The sequence below is a fragment of the Canis lupus genome (genome assembly GCF_048164855.1).
Source record: "Canis lupus baileyi chromosome 16 unlocalized genomic scaffold, mCanLup2.hap1 SUPER_16_unloc_1, whole genome shotgun sequence".
Classification (NCBI taxonomy): domain Eukaryota; kingdom Metazoa; phylum Chordata; class Mammalia; order Carnivora; family Canidae; genus Canis; species Canis lupus.
This window is the reverse complement of record NW_027326424.1, coordinates 511545-534622: the sequence shown is the minus strand read 5'-3', so window position 1 is coordinate 534622 and position 23078 is coordinate 511545. Positions and strand designations below refer to the sequence as shown.

General features: G+C 42.6%; 2 protein-coding genes and 1 pseudogene across 21 annotated transcripts in view; 2 read left to right on the top strand and 1 right to left on the bottom strand.

Moving 5' to 3' along the window:
• LOC140629517 (membrane-associated guanylate kinase, WW and PDZ domain-containing protein 2-like) overlaps positions 1-23078 on the bottom strand; it is a 316400-nt gene that overhangs the window by 42526 nt on the left and 250796 nt on the right. For 8 of the 20 annotated variants that reach the window (XR_012027371.1, XR_012027358.1, XR_012027357.1 and 5 more), the window contains one exon: positions 16554-22288. The exons of 4 other annotated variants lie outside the window; for them this stretch is intronic. The gene's annotated coding sequence lies outside the window, so the exon portion shown is untranslated. Of the gene's footprint in view, positions 1-4182; positions 22289-23078 lie in introns of those variants that run through there. 8 more of the 20 variants (XR_012027360.1, XR_012027367.1, XR_012027359.1 and 5 more) reach the window with 5 other exon arrangements.
• LOC140629519 (GTP:AMP phosphotransferase AK3, mitochondrial pseudogene) lies at positions 1313-3881 on the top strand (annotated as a pseudogene).
• Positions 9442-23078, top strand: part of LOC140629513 (leucine-rich repeat-containing protein 37A3-like) — a 39895-nt gene continuing 26258 nt past the window's right edge. Inside the window, 3 exon segments of the mRNA XM_072819029.1 lie at positions 9442-12732; positions 15499-15570; positions 18958-19029. Of these exon segments, the coding sequence (XP_072675130.1) occupies positions 9449-12732; positions 15499-15570; positions 18958-19029 (3428 nt within the window). The 5' untranslated portion in view covers positions 9442-9448.

The following is a 23078-nucleotide window of genomic DNA, read 5'->3' as shown; positions in this document are numbered from 1 at the left end:
TGCTGTGGTATCCATATACACATTCAAAACTCCTTCGGCTAAAAAGTCTGGTAGCTCTAGTTTGCCTTAAGGGAAATTTTATTGCCTATAAGGTACATAGGCCTGTTTCTGCCAATAAAGTGTTCAGATGCATGCCCGCCCTCTCCCCAAAGTATTGTATATTGTATCTGCAAGGAGAGGAAAACTGGACTCCAGCTGGATTGAAAGCAGCAGGGAAGGGATCATCTCAAAAGGCTTCCAGAATAGAAGAATGGTGGTTGCCAGGGGCTGGGCTGTGGGTGGGATGGGGAGTTATTGTGGAATGGATACAGAGTCTCAGTTTGGGCACATGAAAAGAAAAATGTTCTGGAAATGGTTGCACAACAATGTGAATGTACTTAATGCCACTGAACTATACCCTTAAAAATAGTTATTACGAGAGACAGGGTCACAGATTTAGAAAGATACTTAATCCAGCCTCAAGATTGGTGTTGAATTAGGTAACATCTAGAAATCTCTTGAAGGGATCCCTGGGTGGCGCAGCGGTTTGGCGCCTGCCTTTGGCCCAGGGCGCGATCCTGGGGATCCGGGGTCGGGCTCCCGGTGCATGGGGCCTGCTTCTCCCTCTGCCTGTGTCTCTGCCTCTCTCTCTCTCACTGTGTGCCTATCATAAATAAATAAAAAAATTTTTTAAAAATAAATCTCTTGAAGATACGTACATTTATGTCTGTATCTGCATATCTATCTGTATCTTTGTAGGTAGATAGATTATAGGTAAATAGAGACATGTTTTGGTGGGGGGGAAGATATGCTTTGGGGAGGGGATCTGGACAAACTGCTTTTAAATGTATTCTGGAAAAAAAATCTAAGGATATACAGGAATCTTTAGTAAAAAAAAAAGGGGGGGGTAATGAGACAGAATAGAGATATCAGATATTAAAGCATACTGTGCAGCATAATGATTTTTTAAGTGTGATTGGTTTATCAGTAAATGAGATGGATTTGTGGGTGGCTAGATGCGTCCAACATTGGACCTTTGATTTTGGCTTAGGTCATGATCTCAGGGTCCTAGATCCAGCCCTGAATGCGGGTTCCACACCTAGCAGGGAATCTGCTCTGGATTCTCTCCCTCTCCTTCTGCCCCTCCCCCTACCAGTGCCCTCACATACATTCTCTCTCTCTCTCTCTCTCTCTCTCTCTCTCTCTCTCAAATCTTTTTAAAAACTGAGATAGAGACTTCCGGGAGCGCCCGGGCGCCGCGCCCGCCCCCTGCGCGCAGCGCTGTCCGCCCGCCGCCCCGCACGGCGCAGCCCCGCGAGCGCGCAGCCAGGCCGGAGCCCCCGCGCCCCGGCTCCCGGCGGCCATGGGGGCGTCCGCGCGGCTGCTGCGCGCCGTGATCATGGGGGCGCCGGGCTCCGGCAAGGGCACCGTGTCGTCGCGCATCACCAAGCACCTCGCGCTGAAGCACCTCTCCAGCGGGGACCTGCTCCGGGACAACATGCTTCGGGGCACAGAAATTGGTGTGTTAGCCAAGACTTTCATTGACCAAGGGAAGCTCATCCCGGATGGTGTCATGACTCGGCTGGCCCTTCATGAGCTGAAAAACCTCACCCAATATAGCTGGCTATTGGATGGTTTTCCAAGGACACTTCCACAGGCAGAAGCCCTGGACGGAGCTTATCAGATAGACACAGTGATTAATCTGAACGTGCCCTTTGAAGTCATTAAGCAGCGTCTCACCGCGCGCTGGATTCATCCGGCCAGCGGCCGAGTCTACAACATCGAATTCAACCCTCCCAAAGCCGTGGGCATTGATGACCTGACAGGGGAGCCTCTCATTCAGCGGGATGATGACAAGCCAGAGACGGTTGTCAAGAGACTCAAGGCTTATGAAGTCCAAACACAGCCGGTCCTGGAATATTACCGGAAAAAGGGAGTATTGGAAACCTTCTCTGGAACAGAAACCAACAAGATCTGGCCCCATGTGTATGCTTTCCTACAAACAAAAGTTCCACAAATAAACCAGAAAGCATCGGTTACTCCATGAGGAAAAGTGTACATCACCAGTAAGATGAGCAGAGACTCCTCGCCTGTGCATTTAGAAGCTCCGTGTTCTGAGACTGGCATGTATGAATTCTTTGAAAATTATATTAGTTTCACTTCTACTGATTTCATTCTGGAAATTAAGAATGGGCCAAATGAGTCCGATACTAAGATTCATCTTTTTGTCTACCCAGGGTATCTTCTATGGGTATGTAATTTAAAAACATCAGATGTCCTAATTAAAAGAGCAATTGGTAGTAATATTAATTTTTGTTCAGAAGACTTAAGTGGTTGATAAAAAATTTTCTTATTCTTTGGAGAAGCTAAAAACATTTCCATGTCACTCGGTAAAGTAGCTCATCAGAGAAATGTGTTGTAGACTGATGCCAAAACCCAGCATCGTTAGCACTGTGGTACATGGTTTTGTGAAACACTATCAAATTCTAGAAAACAAGCAACCAGATATGCAGATTAGTTTCAGGATGCAAATTCACTGTTGCCTTTACAGTAAGAAACTTAAAAACTTAACCGTATATACTGTATTTATTATGTCATAAACAAACTTTCAGTTTATTCAGAATTTTCAGTCTGCTATAAAATTGTGTTAAATTAGCATATAGGAAAATATTACTTTCCTGTGACAGGTTTTGAGAACATGTGTATTGAAAAAAATGATTTATTAGAAATTGACATTGGAAGTTCTTACAAAAGCAGTGAGGTTGAATTATCAACAGAAAATGTAATTAGTCTTGTGTTTTCAGATTATTGCTCAGGTTAAGAAGTATAAGTATGTGCTTTAGGATCTACTTGCCAGTTTCTCTTTTTGATCACTATGTAAAATCTGCTGTGATGAGTGACAAAATACAAGAAGAAAAGCAAACCCATGGCCCTACATAAAAGCAAGCATACTGGGTCCTCAGGAAGTAGAAATAGATCAGCTATGCCTGGGGAGAATTTCCCTGACATGCTTAACAATCATAATTAGTAAACAATCAATTAGTAAACTAATCAAATTAGTAGCAATTAAAAGGATTTACATGAGAGGTTAAAAAGGACCAGGAAGGTAACTGAGTTTGTTGAAGGACTTTATTCCTAGTGAAAGCAGCGGGCAGCTGCTGGCTTTCCCTGCCACCGTCAGCAGGGCAAGAACTCCACCTGTGTGTGTAGCCTGAGTAAGTAGCCCTTTAAAAGCGAAGAGAATTTGATTTCTTCGTAGGGCAACAAGGATGCGTGCTTATGTCCTGTGGCCTGGCAGGAAGAGTGGGGAGATGAGAGGTGGATGAAAAAATCAGCTACATCTTCAGTGGGATATTTACTCTTACTTGGTGCTAAATCAGATGCAACGAGTCCTGGTACAACCTGTTATGAACTGCCTTTGAACACCGGCCTGTTATCCCAGGCACTCAAAATATAAATGCCAGCAAGTAGTTCTTCGTGTATTTTTGTGGGAAAAAACTTTTCTTTTGATTTTTAAAAATTCAATGTTGATCTTTCAGAATGGACCAAGGCTTTTTTTAAAAAGGATTGCAGGACACATTTAATTCTTTACAAAACTTTCTGTAATGCCTTATTTGAATGTATTATGTGCTTTCTAAAACTGTGGTGAACTACTAAGCTTATGAATATTACTGGCTTTCCTGGCATACATGACTCTTAATGTACTACAATAAAATTAAATTCTAGAACAAAAAAAAAAAAAAAAAAAAACTGAGATAGAGGGATCCCTGGGTGGCGCAGCGGTTTGGCGCCTGCCTTTGGCCCGGGGCGCGATCCTGGAGACCTGGGATCGAATCCCACGTCGGGCTCCCGGCGCATGGAGCCTGCTTCTCCCTCTGCCTGTGTCTCTGTCTCTCTCTCTCTCTCTCTCTCTGTGTGACTATCATAAATAAATATTAAAAAAAAAACTGAGATAGAGGAGTGCCTTGGTGGCTCAGTGAGTTAAGTGTCTGCCTTTAGTTCAGGTCATGATCCCAGGGTCCTGGGATCAAGCCCCACAGTCAGACTCCCTTGTTCAGTGGGGAATCTGCTTTTATCTCTCCCTCTACCCCTCCCCCTGCTTATGTGCTCACACTCTCTCTCTCCTTCCCTTTCTCTCTCTCTCTCAAATAAAGTCTTTAAAAAAATAGTTATGATAAAAACAGAAGTGTGAGATGAGAAAACTTCTAGGAAAATGCTTTATTTTCTGCTTTTAAATTTCAAAAGAATATCTAATGATGGGTTCTATTATTGTATACAGCAATCTCATTTTTATTTTTTTTATTGGAGTTCAGTTTGCCAACATATAGCATAACACCCAGTACAGCACATTTTAGAACAAGAAAAACTCTGAATTGATCCTCGTTAACTTTATTACAGAAAGTGGTAAAATAGCTGTGGAATACAGACAGTGTGAAGAGATTACAGATGCCAGAACCCAAGAGGAGCTACATGATTTAATTCAAGCACCTGGTTATTAAAGCTCAAGGGTTCCACAGCTATACTATACTATACTATAACCATAATTTAAAGCAACTGACAGGATTTGGAAGACTATAGTTAGCTCTGTCATCTTTTGGGAAATGTGAAACTCTGAAACTGCTTTTGAGTGCAGGGAATTTCTGGGGCTTTTCTTGAAGTCTTGGCCCTTGGCTCTGACCCCTTATTTGAAATTTGGAGAGCCAATTGCATCAGAGTGCTCCTATAGTTGTGGACATAGAAGAGGACACAGCCTTTTAGCGCTCCCCTCAAACAGAATCTCAGGGACTTGGGAACAGAGTAACTATGGCCTTAAGTGAGATGATGCTACAGCATTTGAAAACCTTTATGTGCATTGGGACACCTGAGTGACTCAGTGGTTGAGCATCTGCCTTGGGTTTGGGGCCTGATCCCAGGGTCCTGAGATGGAGTCCCACATCAGGCTCCCCTCAGGGCTCTGTGTGGCTCTCATGAATAAATAAAATATTTTTTTTAATTGTCTTTCAAATAAGGTATATTACCCAGATATCAGTATCACATAGACATCTTGTATGAAATATTTTGTTGAAGAACTTTTCTGTAACCCTAACCCTGAATTAGGGATTAAGTTGACAAAGTAATTTCTAAAATAAAATGCCAATGTTCTATATATTGAATGTTAAAAAATAAATAAATAATAGGAGCAAAGAATGTGTTTCATGTCATTAAGAACTTAATTTGGGGCTAGAATTCTGATTATTTAACTAACTCCGAAGTTGCAACATTTGTTTTGAAGGGAAGAGAGTAGAGAATGAAAAGATGGTTACTTTCTGAAAAAGCATTTGAAGTTTTGTCTGTGCAAAAATTCTTCTAATTCAATTTAAATCAAGCCAGTCAAGGAAATCTCAGACTTATCCAAGTTTACACTTTAAGAAGTCTAGCTTCCTGTGAAATGTGAGAGAAAGAGATTCAGTATTGATGCTATAGATTTCAGAAACCTGACTCTAACAACAGATCCATTCCTAAATAAGACCAGTTATGGAATTAGTTCCATTTAAAAACCATAGTATGTGCTAGACACTGGGAATAGGATAAAATCCGTTCTCTCCAACAGCCCTGGCGGCGCAGCGGGTTAGTGCGGCCTGCAGCCCAGGGTGTGATCCTGGAGACCCGGATCGAGTTCCGCGTCAGGCTCCCTGCATGGAGCCTGCTTCTTCCTCAGCCTGTGTCTCTGCCTCTGTCTCTCTGAATAAATAAATCCTTGAAAGCAAAGCAAAACAAAAACCTACGTTCTCCAGAGCTTGTGCCAGCCCATAAACACGGACTAAAATGAAAGAGATTATAGAAAGGACAGTGAAGGAAGTAAACGGGGCGCTAGTTACAGTATTTCCAGAAAGTTTAACATGCTGACCTCAACATTTTAAGTGCCTTCTCCATGCGTGCACACAGGGTAGACCTCAAGGTTACTTGTTCTAGATTGACAGGTGTGTTGAGTGTAGGTGGGACGCGGAAGTTTTCCATCCTAATGTAAACGGAGGGCTAGTCCCTTGGTTTCAGACTCTCACTCCCAGAATGAATTGCTCACCTCTCCCCTCCCCCCATGCCCCCAAGCCCCTCCCACAGAGTTTGGAGCCATCGCTGATTCAGTGGTAGGTAGCCTCCTCCTAACACAGTAGTGAATTAAAACTCAGACATGCGTATTGAGAACTTAGAGGAGTCTAGGGCCATACCACCCTGAACGCGCCCGATCTCGTCTGATCTCGGAAGCTAAGCAGGGTCGGGCCTGGTTAGTACTCGGATGGGAGAACTTAGAGAAAATGGCAACATTCAGAGTAACCGTGAAGTGTGCTCCCCTCCCCACTGTCCCTGTGCTTATTCTTCAGGTCAGCCTCTTTTCTTAGAAGCAGTACAGCCAGGGGGAGGAGGAATGTGTCTCGGATTTAAGCTTTGAAGAGGACAAGTTCGATCCGCCAGAAGTGGACTAGCATTTTGAATCTCCGGGACGCCAGGTCTTCTGCTTCCTGGGGAAACTGCTCCACACCCCGACCCTACACCTCAGAGCGGCTGGAGTCTGGGTCCTTGCAGACTCCAGCAGCCCAAATCCTTCCCTGTAGCTCGGCGGGAGGTAGTGGTGGCCTTTGCAGGGGAAGGGAGGCTTGGCCTGGGGATTCTGGGGAAGAGGCTTGAACCAGGGGCTTCGGAGCCCAGCCGCACCCCAGCTGTGCCAAGCTCACAAAGGTGGTAAATAAAGGGTGGGACGCAGGCGGGGGAGGGGCGCGCAGTTGCTAACAATGGGGGCGTCACCGGGCTCCCTGAACATTTCGGTTTCTCTGGCGAGACCGAGCGCCCCACTGGCTTGGGTCTCTGCTCCGCAGAGTATCATGTCCAGGCTTTCCGCTACCTTTTGTTTATTTTTACCTGGCAACCGTCGTGGTTGTTGGGCCAGGCAGCTCTGCTTCTGGCGTGGGCCCCTCGGACCTCCGGCCCTCGGAGATCCCCGGAACCCCCGGAACCCCCGGAACCCTGGTCTTCGCACTCTTCTGAACTCCTGCATGAATCGCTCCAGGCACTTACCCACCCCGCAGAGGCGGGGGGGGGGGGCTTTAATAACTTGAGGTCCTCTGCTCCAGCCCAGATATCGGCCCCGCCTAAGCAGTTGACTGAGACTTTGGTTCCATTCCTGGACACGGATTCAAATGGTGAGCTGCCCCCAGAGACAGATCAGTATCTGAATGACAAGCCAACCCTGCACGAAAGGCTCTTACAAGTGGTTCCAGCGTTGGGTGATGAGAATCAGGCCATAGTTCTGCCTCCTCCACTCAAAAGTAAGATGAAAACTGGAGATGAGCCAGAAGATCACCAGTCATTGGAAATACTTGCTCCACCTCTGGATAGTCAGGGTTTAAACCAAAGAAAGTTTTTTGTTTCATCCCCAAACCTGGACAAAGATCTAGTTCAGCATCGAACACTTGCCAAAGTTGTTATTGGAACTCCAAACCAATTTGCAAATAAAGAGCTCCTAGAACAACTGCAGGACGATTATTCAGATTCTGGTATGGATATCATATACCCTGAGGAAAACCGACCAATGGATTTCCCAGGGGGACCAGATCAACCCCCAGAGCTCCCTGAGGAGCTTGAAATTTCTTCACTCCTGCAGGAGACCCCTGCAGGACCTCTCCAGTCCACTGTAGAGGAACCTGAACCTTTTGTGCCTGGAGTGGAGGCCCAGGCCAAGCATCCAGAGTCCCCTGAAGAGACAGAAACACCTCCACTTCTTCAGGACGCTCTATCTCAGCCTCCAGAGATCCTTAAGGAAGCTGGAAATTCTGTAAGCCCACAGGAGGCCCCAGCTGAACCTTCAAGTACCCCTGAAGTCCAACAGGAAGCCTCAGCTCAACCTACAGAGGCACCTGAGGAAGTAGAACCTTGGACCCCTCAGGAGGCCCCAGCTCAGCCACCAGAGGAGAAGGTACCACCTCAGGAGGTAAATGTGCCATCTCTGAGTCAGAATGAAGCTCAGCGGCCAAAATTACACAATGTCACTGTTAAACCTGTAGATTTGGCACTTACTGTAACTGTGACTCAGCCTCCACAGCACCCCAAGAAGGCTGAGTCTGCAATCCTGCAAGAACAACCAGCTCAGCCACCAGAGCTGTCTTTGGGGGAGGTGGAACCTATTCCAACCCAGCAGGAGCACCCAGCTCAACCTCTAGAGCATCATGAGGTGAAAGTTGCACCTCCAGGTCACCATCAGGTTCAACAGTTAAACCTGCCCAATATCACTGTTAAACCTGCAGGCGTGCAGGTTACTGTAACACCAGAACCCACTACAGAGGTGGGACCTTTGCCAGTTCAACGTGAGTCTGTCACTCAGCCCTCTGTGCCCCTTAATGTGGAACCTTTTGCAACCCAGCATGAAGCCCCAACTCTGCCTCCACAGTCCCCTGAGGAGAATGAACATTTGCCATTTCAACAGGAGACTCCAACTGAGTCCCCAGAATCTCCCACACAGGAGAAACCTCCAACACAGCAGGAGACCCCTGTTCAGACCCCTGGAGAGGTTAAACCTTCCACAACCCAGCAGGACACCCTGGCTCAGGATTCACAGGCTCCTGAGGAGGGTGAATCACCTTCAACCCAGGAGGAGGCCCTGGCTCAACTTCCAGGGACTCAGGAAGAGAAGGAACCTTCTCCACCCCAGCAGGAGGCCCCTGCTGAGCTTCCACAAATCCCTGAGGAGGGTGAACCTTCCTCAATACAGGAGGAGAGCCAGGATCATCATGCACAGACTCCTGAGAAAGCTAAACCTTCTTCAACCCAGCAGGAGGCCCCAACCCAGTATCCACAGGCCTCTGAGGAGGGAGAACCATCTCCAGCTCAGGAAGAGGCTCCCACTCAATTTCCACAGATTCATGTGAAGAGTGAATCTTAAAGCCAGGGTCAGCATCCACAGACCTCTGAGGAGGTTGCACCTTTTCCAATCCAACAAGAAGCCCCAGCTCAGCACCCACAGTCCTCCGAGGGGATCAAACCTCCTCTAACCCAGGAGGAGTCCCCAACTCAGCACCCTCAGACCCCAGAGGAGGGTGAGCCTTCTCCAACCCAAACAGAGACCCCAGCTAAGTATGCAGAGTCCCTTGAGGGCACTGAACCTGTTCCGGCCCAGTCAGAGGCCACAGTTCAACATCCAAATCCCCTAGGGGAGGTTAAACCTTCTGCAACCCATCAGGAAGCCCCAAGTCAGCATCTACAGACCTATGAAGAAGTTAACCCTTCTGCCACTCAACAAGAAGCCACAGCTCAGTATCCAGAACCTTCTGGTGAGGTTGAACCTTCTCCAATCCAGCAGGAGTTTCCAGAACAACATCCAGCCCCTGCTGAAAATGTTGAACCTTATCCAGATCAGCAGGGAGTACCAACACAGACTGGAGATCTTCCTGAGGAAACTGAACTTTCTCCAAGCCAGCAGTGGAGCTCATCTCTGCCTCAGATGCCTGTCGTAGGTGTAGAACCTTCTCCAGTCCAGCCTGAGCACCAGGCTCAGCCTCCAGAGTCCTCTACAGATATTGTAGCTCAGCCTCCAATACATCATGAGGTGACATCCTCACGTCTAGGTCCTGGTGAAGCTCAGCATCCAATGTTGCCCAATATCACAGCAAAACCTGTAGATCTGGAGGTTTTCATAACTCCAGTGCCCACTAAGTTTGAACATTCTCCAGGGCAGCAGGAGGCCTCTGCTCAAGCTCCAGTTCCCCCTGAGCAGGTTGAATTTTCTCCAGCCCAGTCCGAGCTTCTTTTCCAGTCTCCAGAGACCCTTGAAGATGAATTTCCTCCAGGCCAACAAGAACTCATAGTAAAGACTCCAGACCCTCCTAAGGAGATGGAACCTACTTCAGCCCAACAGGAGGCCCCAGCTGAGCCATCAGAGCCCCATAAGGAGATTGAACCATCTTCAAATGAGTACACAGTCTCAGCTCATTCTCCAGGGCCCGCTGAAGACGTCAAGCCTCCAACCCAACCAGAGGTTCCAGCTCAGCCTCCTGTTCCCCAGCAGGTCCCAGCTATATCTCCTGAGCCCCGACAGGAGGTAGAGCCTTCTGCCACACAACAGGAATCCCCAGCCCAGTCTTTAGAACTTGCTGACAAAGTGGAACCTCTTCCAGTCTCTCAAAAGACCCCTTCTCAGCTTCTACAATTTCCTGAGAAGGTGGAATCCTCTCCAGTCCTGCAAGAAGCTCCATCTCTACCTCTAGAGCCCCTTGAGGAGGTAGAACTTTCTCCAGCCCAACAGGTGGCACAGACTCAGCCTTCAGAGCTCCCTGAGAAGCTAGAGTCATTTCCAATTCTGCAGCAGGCTTCAACTCAGTCCCCAGAGCCCCATCAAGAGTCAGAACCTTCTCCAGCTCAGCCTCCAGAGCCATCTAAGGAGGTTGAACCACAACTTCCAGTCCATAACGAGATGACAGTTCCACCTCAAGGACAAGATCAAGCTCAGCGTTCAAGCTTGCCCAGTGTCACTGCTAAACCTGTTGACCTGGAGTTTACTGTACCTCCAGAGCCTTCTACAACCCTGCAGCAGACTCTAGCTCCTCCAGAGGATCCAGAGGTGACACTTCCACATCCAGAACATGTTGAGGCTCAGAGTCCAAATTTGTCTGAAGTCACAGTTCAACCTTTAGATCTGGAGCTTACCATAACACCAGAACCCATTACAGAGGTTGAAACTTCAACCATGCAAGAGACTCCAGGTCCTCCTTTAGAGCCACCTGACGAGTCTGTAATGCAGCCTCCCATGTATCGGGAGGTGACAGTTCCAACTCCAGGTCAGGATCAAGCTCGGCATCTATTGTTACCCAATGTAATGGTTCAGCCTTTGGACTTGGAGCTTACCCTAACTCCAGAACCCACCACAAAAGTTGAACATTCTACAACCGTGAGTAAAACTACTGTTCCTCCAAAGGACATGGAAGTGACATTTGCACATCAAGAGCAGGTTCAAGCTCAGCATCCAATCTTGACTGAAGTCACAGTTCAGCCTTTGGACCTGGGGCTTACCATAACTTCAGAATTCACTAAGGAGATTGAACTTCCTCAACCTATGCAGGAGACTCCAATCCAGCTTCCAGAGCCACCTAAGGAGGTTACTGTAGCTCAATCTCCAGTATATCAGGAGGAGACCATTCCAACACCAGGTTGGGATCAAATTCAGCATCCATCATCACCCAGTGTAACAGTTCAACCTTTGGACCTGGAGCTTACTGTAAGTCCAGAACCCACTACAGAAGTTGAACATTCTACAGCCCTGAAAAAGACTATAGCTCCTCCAAAAGACGTGGAGGTGACATTTGCACATCTCGAGCAGGTTCTGTCTCGCCGTCCAAACTTGACTAAGGTCACAGTTCAACCTTTGGACCTGGAACTTACCATAACTCCAGCATCCACTACAGAGATTGAACCTTCTCCAGCCATGCCTCTAGAGCTGCCTAAGGAACTTGTAGCTCAACCTTCCATATATCAAGAGGCAGCAGTTCCAACGTCAGCTCAGGATCAAGCTCAGCACCTGTGGTCACCAAATGTGACAACACAACCTTTGGCCCTAGAGCTTACCATAAGTCCAAAACCCACTACAGAGGTTGAACAGTCTACAACTCTGCATCAGACTACAGCTCCTCCAAAGGACCTTGAGGTGACATTTCCACCATCAGAGCAGGTTCAGGTTCAGCATTCAACCTTAAATAAAGTCAAAGTTAAACCTTTGGACTTGGGGCTTACCATAACTCCAGAACCTACTACAGAGACCAAACCTTCTCCAACCATGCAAGAGACCCCAACTCAGCCTCCAGAGCCACCTAAGGAGGTTGTAGTTCAATATCCATTCCATCAGGAGGGGACAGTTCCAACCCTAGGTCAGGATCAGGCTCCGTATCCAACTTTACCCAGTGTCACAGTTCATCCTGTGGACATGGGACTTACCATAACTTCAGAACCTACTACCCAGGTTGAACGTTCTACAACCACCAAGACTACAACTCCCCCTCCAAAGGACCTTGAGATGACGCTTGCGCATCTCGAGCAGATTCAGAGGCAACATCCAAACCTGACTGAAGTCACTGTTCCACCTATGGACCTGGAAATTACTGTAACTGCAGGATCCAATATGGAAGTTGAACCTTCTCCAGCCAGGCAAGAGACCCCAACTCAGCCTCCAGAGCCACCTAAGGAGGTTAAATTTCAATATCCATTTCATCAGGAAGTGATGAGTCCAACTCCAAGTAAGGGTGAAGGCCAGCATCCAGAATCACCCAGCATCACATTTCATAATGGGGGCTTGGGGCTTACCATTACTCCAGAACCTATTACGGAGGCTAAACATTCTGCAACCACGAAGAAGACTACAGCTCCTTCTCCAGCGGACCTTGAGGTGACACTTGCACATCCAGAGCGTGTTCAGAGTCAACAGCCAAACCTGACTGAAGTCACTGTTCCACCTATGGACTTGGAAATTACTGTAAGTCACCAACCAGAGTCATCTGAGTCGGTTCTCCCCCCAACGACTCAGCACTCAGTGGTGCATTTTGCAAAATACTTCCCAGAAAAGGCATATACAACTTTCACTGAGCAGCCAGAACAGAGTGTTACCACAAACGTCAACATATGTGAGCTCTGTACCTGCAAAGATGAGACGCTATCGTGTACTGGTTTCAGCCCAAAGCAGAGGCTCCGCAGAGTGCCTGTGCCAGAGCCCAACACGGACAACAACACCTTCACCATCTTGTAAGAATTGCCTTTTCTCATTTGTTCCCTGCCTCCTGCTTGACACAGCAGCCTTTCTTTGAGGTCTTCCTGGGCCTTCGTCATCTCCCCAACCATGTTGACTGACTCTCTCTTTTTACCTTTTCTTTGACAACTGTCCTTATCTTCATTTTCCTGTTTGCTGTGGTTCCCACGTCTGCACTCGTTTACTTGTAATTGTCCTTATTCTTTATCCAGTTTTTTTAGCCCCATGATTTAATCGCTTAACCTCTACTCTCCCATCTTTATAGCAACATGTCCCTCTTTCCATCTCCTTGGTGATATACAAAAAAGTGGTTAAGAGTAGAGATTCCGGAATTAGACTGCCTGGGTTTGAATTGAGTTCTGTCACTTATTAGCTTTTGATTCAATTTCCTTATCTATAAAGTGGGGTAATAGTTACTACCTTGTGGGATTATTGTGAGATTTGGTGAGTTAATACATATAAAACACGTTTTCAGTGCCTCACATATATGTGAGTGTTAGCTATTATTTGATTCCTCAGCTATGTTTAGAACTCATCTTTGTCCCTTGGTTTTCTATATACAGCACCCATTTTATGCCCCGCCCAGGACTCAGTACTGTGGCAGCCATGCAAGTATGGCATTGTCTTTAGAATATGAAATAATAGGTGGGAAGAAAGGAAATAGGCATAGAAAGACAGGTGACCTATAATTAAGTACAGACTATAGGTTCTGTAAGTCACCAGAATCTGTAATCAATGGAGTGTAGGGGTCAGAGAAAGCTGCATGGATAAGCTAAAACTTCAGCTGAGATTTAGAGTGGCTATGATTTGTTAAATACAGCAAGAATAGGGAGTATAGTCTAAGCAAAGGCACAGCTGCGAGAATGATCAGGAATTAAGAATTAGCTTAGAAAAAAAAAAAGAATTAGCTTAGGAGGGCAGCCCCAGTGGCTCAGCGATTTATTTAACGCTGCGTTCAGCCCAAGGCGTGATCCTGGAGACTCGGGATTGAGTCCCACATCGGCTCCCTCCATGGAGCCTGCTTCTCCCTCTGCCTGTGTCTCTGCCTTTCTCTCTGTGTGTCTGTCATGAATAAATAAATAAAATCTGGAAAAAAAAGCATTAGCTTAGGAAGCAGTGAAAGATACGGTTATGAATACCCTTGACTATCAGCTAGAAGGGTTTGAAAGTTATGCTGAGATATAGAGAGCCATTGAAAGTTTTCCAGAAAGACATATGTATCACTAAAACAAGAGGATTGTTTTCTATTCCCTATGTAGAGAGATCTAAAGAGGAAAGCTTGATCCAGGGAAACCAGAAAGAATGGTCTAGCAAAAGCTGGGAGTAAAGTGACAAGGGGCCAGAACAGAATGGCTGTGATAGGAGTAGAAAGAAAATCCTGAAAGCATCACAGAGGAAGAAGCAACAAGACTGCGTAACTGCTGAGGGGAGTAGTGGGCAGGGTGCATCCAGAAAAGAGAAAAATCAACTATAACTCTCAGAAATTTCTGTCCCGGATGAGCAGGTGGAAATACAGCAGTTGGGAAGGACAGCCAGTTGGAGGGAGATAAATTCAGGTTTAGGCATCTTTTATCAGGGAACATAAAGCAACCAGAAGGCATTTTGGTTGACTGGAAATGGCCACTAGGCAGATGATGGGCAGATGGCTATCTGTTTTGCCTTATTTCTGACTCCCCTGAAAAAAATGTGTATATAAACGGAATAGGGGGGGGATTCCTGGGTGGCTCAGCGGTTTGGTGCCTGCCTTCGTCCCGGGGCGTGATCCTGGAGTCCATAGATCGAGTCCTGCGTCGGGCTCCCTGCGTGGAGCCTGCTTCTCCCTCTGCCTGTGTCTCTGCCGCTTCCTCTCTCTCTCTCTCTCTCTCTCTCTCTGGTCTCTCATGAATAAATAACACCTTAACAAATGAATAGGTAAGTTGTTGCTGAGGGAAGAAGATAAGTTAAAGGTAAGATTCAGTCATATACAGAATTAGTGATTAAAACTGAACTCAGGCATTTCATAGCTTTTTTGAAATACTTGCAATTCATGGATACATTCTCATTTTTTTTTTAATGTCACAAGCATATAGGATAAAATGTGAAAATCCCACCCAACCCCCCCTACCACCCATAAGATAACTCCTGTTACCATTTTGGTGTCTGTCCTTCCCATCACTTTCCTTTGCAATTTTCCCCTAATCAGGTAATACTTTTTGTTCCTTGCTCAGTAATTTGTTGCTTTTCCCTATGTAACATGTCTAAGAAATCTCTCCATATTAGTTCCTCTCATTTCTAACTTCTCCTAACAGCTGGACAGATTTCAAAAGAAGTCACTGGGCCAAAGCTTTGGTGTTCCTGGCATAGGATTTCTTTACCTTTGTTTCCTGGCATAGGATTTACCTTTGTTTTCTTTACCTTTGTTTGATACTTTTTTTTGCCATTTTTCGGTTCAATTATTTTCTCATTGATTTACAGAAAGAACCATTTTAGACACATAGAGGTGATTTGGAGAAAAATACCATATTCATAAAGTAATTAACTGGCATTATCTATCCAAGAAATTAGACAAATAGGAAGTTCCGGTTCTAAGGAGATGGCTTGTTTACACCAATGGCCCCACATTTCTTTATTAATTGTGCAAACTGGGATGCTGATAGCTATGGATATTAAGAAGCTGGTATTTTCTGCATTTGCATATTCCCCCAAGGTTGCCTATGATTCTTTACTTATTCTGTTCATTCTTTTCCTAACTAGTCAAGGATCTGAACTGTGTTTCTTCACAGAAATTTCCAAGGAAACGCTATTTCTTACATTGAGGAGAATACATGGAAGCCATACCGTTGGACTGAGAAATTGTGAGTATATTTTCTCCGAATACGAATACAAAACACTGCATCCTGAGATCCTTCTTAGTCAAAAATTTTGAAGTCAGTATCTTGGAGGAAAGGTATTTCCCCCTCCATATCCCAAATCAACCTCTATTGATGGCAATTCTATGTTTATCTTGAAAATTGAATTTGACAGGCTCTCTTTAAAATTTAGAGTCAATCTAAACTTATTTTCCATTATATAGGAATACATGATTATATCCTCAATATATAAAAATGAAAGAATAGATAAAGTGAACATCTTCTTTGTGTTCTGATCCCCTACCACTGAGATAGCCACTATCTGGATTTAGTATATATCCTTCCAGATCTTTTTCCATGCATTTGTCTACATACATATTTATAGACAACAAAATAGGTTTGTTGTGGGATTTTCTTACCTTGTTTTTGTTTTTGTTTTTGTTTTTATATAAATGATAACTTCCTACAACTTGATTCTTTTGCTTATGCTTATGCTTATAAATGAATCTTTTGATTCTTTTATCTTATGTCTTAGATTTCTTTTCTTTTAGTGTATAGATAGGGGGTTACCCCATTCATGTATATGCCTGTGTAATATATTCCAAAGTATGAATGTATATAGTAATTCTCATATTGATGAATGTTTAGACTGTGTCCCATTTTCTTGTCACATGCGCTGCTGTAGTGAACTGCCTCAACCATGCATCTTTGTGTATGTGGGCAGGTATTTCTGTAGAATAGATATCTAGAAATGGAATTGTTTGAATAAAGACTATGTAGATGTAAAATTTTAATGGCCCTCAAAAAAGTTGTGCCAACTTATACTCCAACCCATAGACCATGACAGCATTCACATCCTCATACCACCCACTACTGGATATTCTCCATTTCTTGGCTGGTCTGATGCGTGAATAAAAGGGGTCCCATGTGAATTTGAAGTTTTCTGATTACTTGTAAATTTAAATACCTATGTTTACTGAACATTTGTATTTCTTGAGTGAATTTTCTGTCCTTTGCCAATTTTCTGTTATCTTTTATAAAAATTGATCTGTAGAAAAAGTCAATGTAGACACAAGTGTTTTTAGAAAAAAAAATATTACAATCAAAGCAATCAACTGGTGTTTTTATGAGAGTTTGGTGTCATATCATTAGTGCAACTTGAGCAGAGAAGTCATAAATGACTCCTGAATTAACAATAAAAGACAGTAATCATAGCAATCTAAAAATAGGGATTATGATCCCTCTAAAGTAGATTTCGCCCCTTAGTCTGATATCTTATTGGTAAGGGAGAAATGCTAGAACTAGGCATTTGTTTTTTATTTTGTGAATTTCTTAAATACTATTTGTAGTTTCTATTTCTCCATGATAGTGTCTGACTGGGATATTTTATTTCCCAAACTTATAAGAAAACTGAAAATAATTGTCGCAGAAATAAATAACGTTAATTTTCTTTAGGGAATGGAGGGGGATGGGTGGGCTGTGGACAAGGGTAGTAGAAAAACTTTGCGTTGTGTACTATATACCTTTGGAATTTTGGGCCATGTGAATATATTACATATTTTTAAAAAATGAATTGAAATTAAAAAATTAATTTTTAAAAAGCATGTGTTTGGGAATTTATATACTAGAACACGAATGTGGTAAGTCCTGCAGATGTCTGGTTCAGCTTGAAGGTTATACCTTGTAAGCAGAGGTTCCTAACTATGGATCACTGCTCTCCTGGGGCAGGATTTTAACCTGTTTTTCTATATATCTATTGGATGATATCTGCCAACAGTAGAATGAATAAAGTGTGGAATAGTCATAAAATGGAACACTATTTGTTTGAACCATAAAGCCACATAAGTAATCTCAAATTTTCTGATAGCCACTTAAAAATTAAAAGTAAAAAGAGAGAGATGACATAAATGTTAATATATTTTGTTTAGCTCTTATAGCCAAAATATTATTTCGACATATAATTATTATACCCATTATTAGTAAGATAGTCTATGTTTTATACTGTCTTCAAAATATCCAATATCATTTCTATCATGTAATCAGTATAAAAATTATTGAGAGTTTGTGTTCTTTTTATGTTCTTTTTTCCATAGTAACTCTTTGAAATCTCAATTTGATTGCTAGTCTTTTATCAAGAATACTTGTTCTGTATTTAGATTTCATAAAAATTACAGTTGAAAAAGTAATATCACATACCTACATTGTTGCAAACATATTTAAACATTTTCTAATAACTGTTGAGTATCAGTTTTTTCATTTGTATTTTAAAGTAAAAAAAATTAATTAAATAAAAACTTCAGCTCCTCAGTCACACTAGCCACTCCCAAGTATTCAGTAGCCACATGTAGCTAGACATGCAATAAATACTAGGTATTGAAATGAACCAACCTCAGCTACATGCAACAATATAATGAATTTATAAGATAATATTGAGTGAAAGAAGCAACATAGAAAATAATACCTGTGATTCCATTTATATAAAGTTCAAGAAGCGACAAAACTAAATTATGTTGTTTATGGCTGACATATGATAGGTAAAACTACATTTAAAAAAGCAAGGAAATTTGAGGTCCCTGCGTGGTTCAGTCAGTTAAGTGTCCAACTCTTGACTGGGCTCAGGTCATGATCTCAGGGTCATGGGATAGGGCTCCACACTCAGCCAGGAGTCTGCTGGAGATTCTTTCTCTCCCTCTGCCCCTCTCCCAGCAATTAATCTTTTTAAAAAATTAAAAAAGGCAAAGAAATTATTAAAGTCAGGATAATGGTTACTTCTGGGGAATCAGAGAGAGGGTTGTGATTGGAAGGGGCACACTGAAGCCTTCTGGGATGCTGGCAGGGGTTTTTCTTGATACAAGTGGTGTTTCATGGGTATTTGCTTTATAATTATTAAACTGAATATTTATGTTATGTACACTTGATGTGCATTTTTTTAGTTCTCAAAAAAAAATTTTTTTTTTGGTTGGGGAAAAAACAAATGACTTTACCTATAGTGCTGTATGGGGCTTCCAACATAGAATTTAGAAAAAGAGAGGAGGAAGTGTCAGTTCTGCCAGTATTGTTGTCATCTAAACCAGGGTTCTAGCAGAGACTTTGTGATCCAGAGAGTAGACATTAATATGCATTTTGGTTCAAATAGTGGATGGCTGTGTGTGTGTGTGTGTGTGTGTGTGTGTGTGTGAGAGAGAGAGAGAGAGAGAGAGAGAGGAATAAAGAAAAAAAAAAGGATTTGAGTGGAAACAGCGCAGAGCTCAGTACTCCTAAATTAAAGAAGAATTAGTATATTTAGGTGGCACCATTACACAGGTTTCCCTCCCAAATGGGAGTTAGTCCTGTGTAGTGAATAGTTGTAGTTGTTTTGCATTTTGATGCAGAAATAACCTTTTCATTTTTCAGAATTCTCAGTGAAAATTATTTGACTGAATTACATAAGGACTCATTTGAAGGCCTGCTATCCCTACAGTATTTGTAAGTTAATTAATCATTTATTATGAGTTTTTAGTTATATTATCTGTAAAATAAATATGGGGTTCAAATTAGATAATCACTATAATTTCTTCTAACAATAAATTTCCATCTCTAGCATTAAATATCTCATATGCATTTTCAGTTTTTTAATTCTATAGACAAGATAAAGATAGAAAAAGACCCTTCAGTTATAGAGCAAAAGGGGTAATTAGGTCTGAGCAATTATGGATGCACATATGAACCTGTCTTGTAAGTGTTCATATACCGTGTGCTTATATTTATACTTAATTTATGGCTCATGGATCAAATCATGCTCAGGTCTGTCTTTATACAGCCTGAGTTAAGAATGATTTTTACGTTCTTAAAGGGCTGTAAAAGAGAAAAGAAGAGAAAGAGAAGAATATATGACAGAGACCATATATGGCCTGCAAAGCCCAAAATGTTTACTATCTGGCCTTTACAGAAAAGGTTTGAAAAAGTTGGTTTAGTAAAATGAGAGGAATTAAAATTAACCTCAAATTGTCACCTACAGGACAAGAAAATATAGAACACTTACATTATTTTGAATGCCATTAACCCAGAATGTTTTTAATATTTAATCTAAATTAAACATTTAAATATTAAATATTTAAGCAGGTTAATTATGTAAGCAGTATCATCAAGTACCTATTAAGTTACCAAGAGAGCAGATTAAGGATTTCAGTGGGAATTCTAGCACCAGTATTAAAAATAGATGTTTAAAATGATGGTTAAGGGGTACCTGGCTGGCTCAGTTGATAGAGCAAGTGACTTCGGATCTTGAGGTTGTGGGTTTGAAACCCACATTGGGTATAGAGATTACTTAAGGAAATAAAATCTTTAAAGTAAAATAAAATGATGGTTAAGTATTATGGTTAGAAATGTTTACATTAAGCAAACATATCAGAAATGCCCCTGATTTAACTAATTATAAAATAAAATCTCTCCAGCCTCATTGTCAAGGAGGAAATGCTTCTTTAGTATTTCTAGGTATACATACAGAGATACCATGTTCTTTGCTATAAAGGTTCAATTTTTATCTTTGTCTGTGGCATCCAGAGCTGTGTAAGTCATTAATCCCTATTAATGATGCTCTTGAGCAAATAGAGTCTTCTTGCAAATGTAGAAGGTTTAAGGATAGTGGGTAAAAAAGAGCAAGAGCATGATTAAACACTAAGAATAGTCCTTTAAGTTATCAAACCTTCCAAGTCTTAGGGGACAGCCACTCTTGTATTGGTTTTCTTGGCTACTTCTGTGATCTGGACTCTAAACTTTACAAACACCGTTTGTAGAAAATCAAATGAGATAAACTGCTCAAAGGATTAGGCACTTCATTACTACTACTATGAAATACTTTGTAAGCCAATTATTTTATGTTAGCTGAAGTGTTCTCATTCATTTAAAAAAAAAAAAAAAAGGTCAATCAAAAGCTAATATGACAGGCACTATGCCCAGTATCATAGGCACTCAGATGATTAAGACAGGCTTCCTACCCCTATAGGAACTCATGATCTCACAAGGAAAATAGACAGAAGCTCAAACCATAATGCACTAAGCACTAAGTGGATGACAAAGTGCTGAAGAGGTGCAGAAGAGGGAGCCATAAAGTCATAAAACCACATTTCTTTTTACACAGTCATTTTGTTTCTGCTATTCACTACCCAGCTCTTTATATTTATTTTTTAAATATTTGAGTTTGTTTTATGTCCATGTGTCAATTTTATTTTTTTAATAATAAATTTATTTCTTATTGGTGATCGATTTGCCAACATACAGAATAACACCCAGTGCTCATCCCATCAAGTGCCCCCCTCAGTGCCTGTCACCCATTGACCCCCAACCCCCGCCCTCCTCCCCTTGCACCACCCCTAGTTCGTTTCCCATAGTTAGGAGTCTTTATGTTCTGTCTCCCTTTCTGATATTTCCTACCCATTTCTTCTCCCTTCCCTTCTCTTCCCTTTCACTATTATTTATATTCCCCAAATGAATGAGAACATATAATGTTTGTCCTTCTCCGATTGGCTTATTTCACTCAGCATAATACCCTCCAGTTCCATCCACGTTGAAGCAAATGGTGGGTATTTGTCATTTCTAATGGCTGAGTAATATTCCATTGTATACATAAACCACATCGTCTTTATCCATTCATCTTTCGATGGACACCGAGGCTCCTTCCACAGTTTGGCTATTGTGGACATTGCTGCTATAAACATCGGGGTGCAGGTGTCCCGGCCTTTCATTGCATCTGTATCATTGGGGTAAATCCCCAACAGTGCAATTGCTGGGTTGTAGGGCAGGTTTATTTTTAACTATTTGAGGAACCTCCACACAGTTTTCCAGAGTGGCTACACCATTTCACATTCCCACCAACAGTGTAAGAGGGTTCCCTTTTCTCTGCATCCTCTCCAACATTTGTGGATTCCTGCCTTGTTACTTTTCCCCATCCTCCCTGGTGTGAGGTGGTATCTCATTGTGGTTTTGATTTGTATTTCCCTTATGGCAAGTGATGCAGAGCATTTTCTCATGTGCGTGTTGGCCATGTCTATGTCTTCCTCTGTGAGATTTCTGTTCATGTCTTTTGCCCATTTCATGATTGGATTGTTTGTTTCTTTGGTGCAAATGACGTATCAGATAAAGGGCTAGTTTTCCAGGATCTATAAAGAACTTATTAAACTCAACACGAAAGAAACATGTGTCAGTTTTAAACATGGTAGACAATGCAGATGAACACAACTAGTCCATACTTTCAAGCATTTTATGCTCAGAGGAAAAAGGATGCAAAAATAACTATATTAAAAATAAATTGGAATGCCTGGCTGGCTGAGTTGGTAGAGCATGTGGCTCTTGATCTCAGGGTCATGATTTCAAGCCCCTGGTTGGGTGTGAAGCCTACTTTAAATGTTTTTTTCAAAAGAAGAAGAAGAAATGGATATGGGCAACGAGAGGTATAAATTGGTTTTGGAATACAGATGAGGAAGAAAAGACTTCACATTGGATCAGGGAAGCTATTAGAGCAATGCTGTTTCAACAGGACCTTGAAGAGCTATTGGGTATCATCAGAAAGACATTGTAGGGCGAATAAGCTTACAAAGGAGACTGGGAGAAAGGCAAAATACAGGAAAAATATCTTGAGTACCTGTAGAGTAGGAGATTAGAGCTAGTCTTCTAGGATTTTGAAGGCCGTGGATTAACATGCCACGCTACTGGATTATCACAGCAGTGCTCCAGGACAAGCTTTAAACTGCAATAGAAAAATAAATAAATAAATAATCTGCAACAGAGTCACTTGGAGGGCTTGTCAGAAAATAAGCTCCACCTCCACAGTTACTGATTCCTTCAGTCTATAGAGTAAGGCTGAGAATTTGCATCTTGAATAAGTGCCCAAGTGATGCTGGCATTCGAGAACCACTTGTGGAGAATTACTCTGGTGACTGTGTGCAGGATGGATTAGAAAGGGAGAGACTAGAGATGACAATGCCAGTCTGAAGAGTAGGTGGAAAATGAGGGACTAAGCTGGAATCAATGGAAGTCTGAGGGTCAACTATTATCAAGAATGGGTGTTTTCAAATAAAAATCCAGTACTATGTGGTGTTTTTTGTTGTCTCACCACTTGCAACTGAAGCAGTTAATAAATTCATGGAATATTAAGGCAAATGTACAACCAAAAATGAATTTCTATTAACATGATGATATGATTCTGAGTTAGTTCAAATTTATGTATTGATTAGAGGGGTAACTTCCTTTCAATTTAAATGAAAGGATATCTTTTATTTTTTCTGGTATTGAATTGGCCTAGAAAAATAGAACTAAACCAAAAAGGTGTTCCAAAATGAGAATATCCCTTTTAATATTAGAAATTATAATTATAGGGGCGCCCGGTTGGTGCAGTTGGCTGAGCATCTGACTCTTGGTTTTGGCTCAGGTCACAATCTCTGGATCCTGAAATGGAGCCCCCTGTTGGGCTCTGCACTCAGTGAGGAGTCTGCTTGGGATTCTCTCTCCCTCTTCCTCTGCTCCTCCCACTTGTGCAT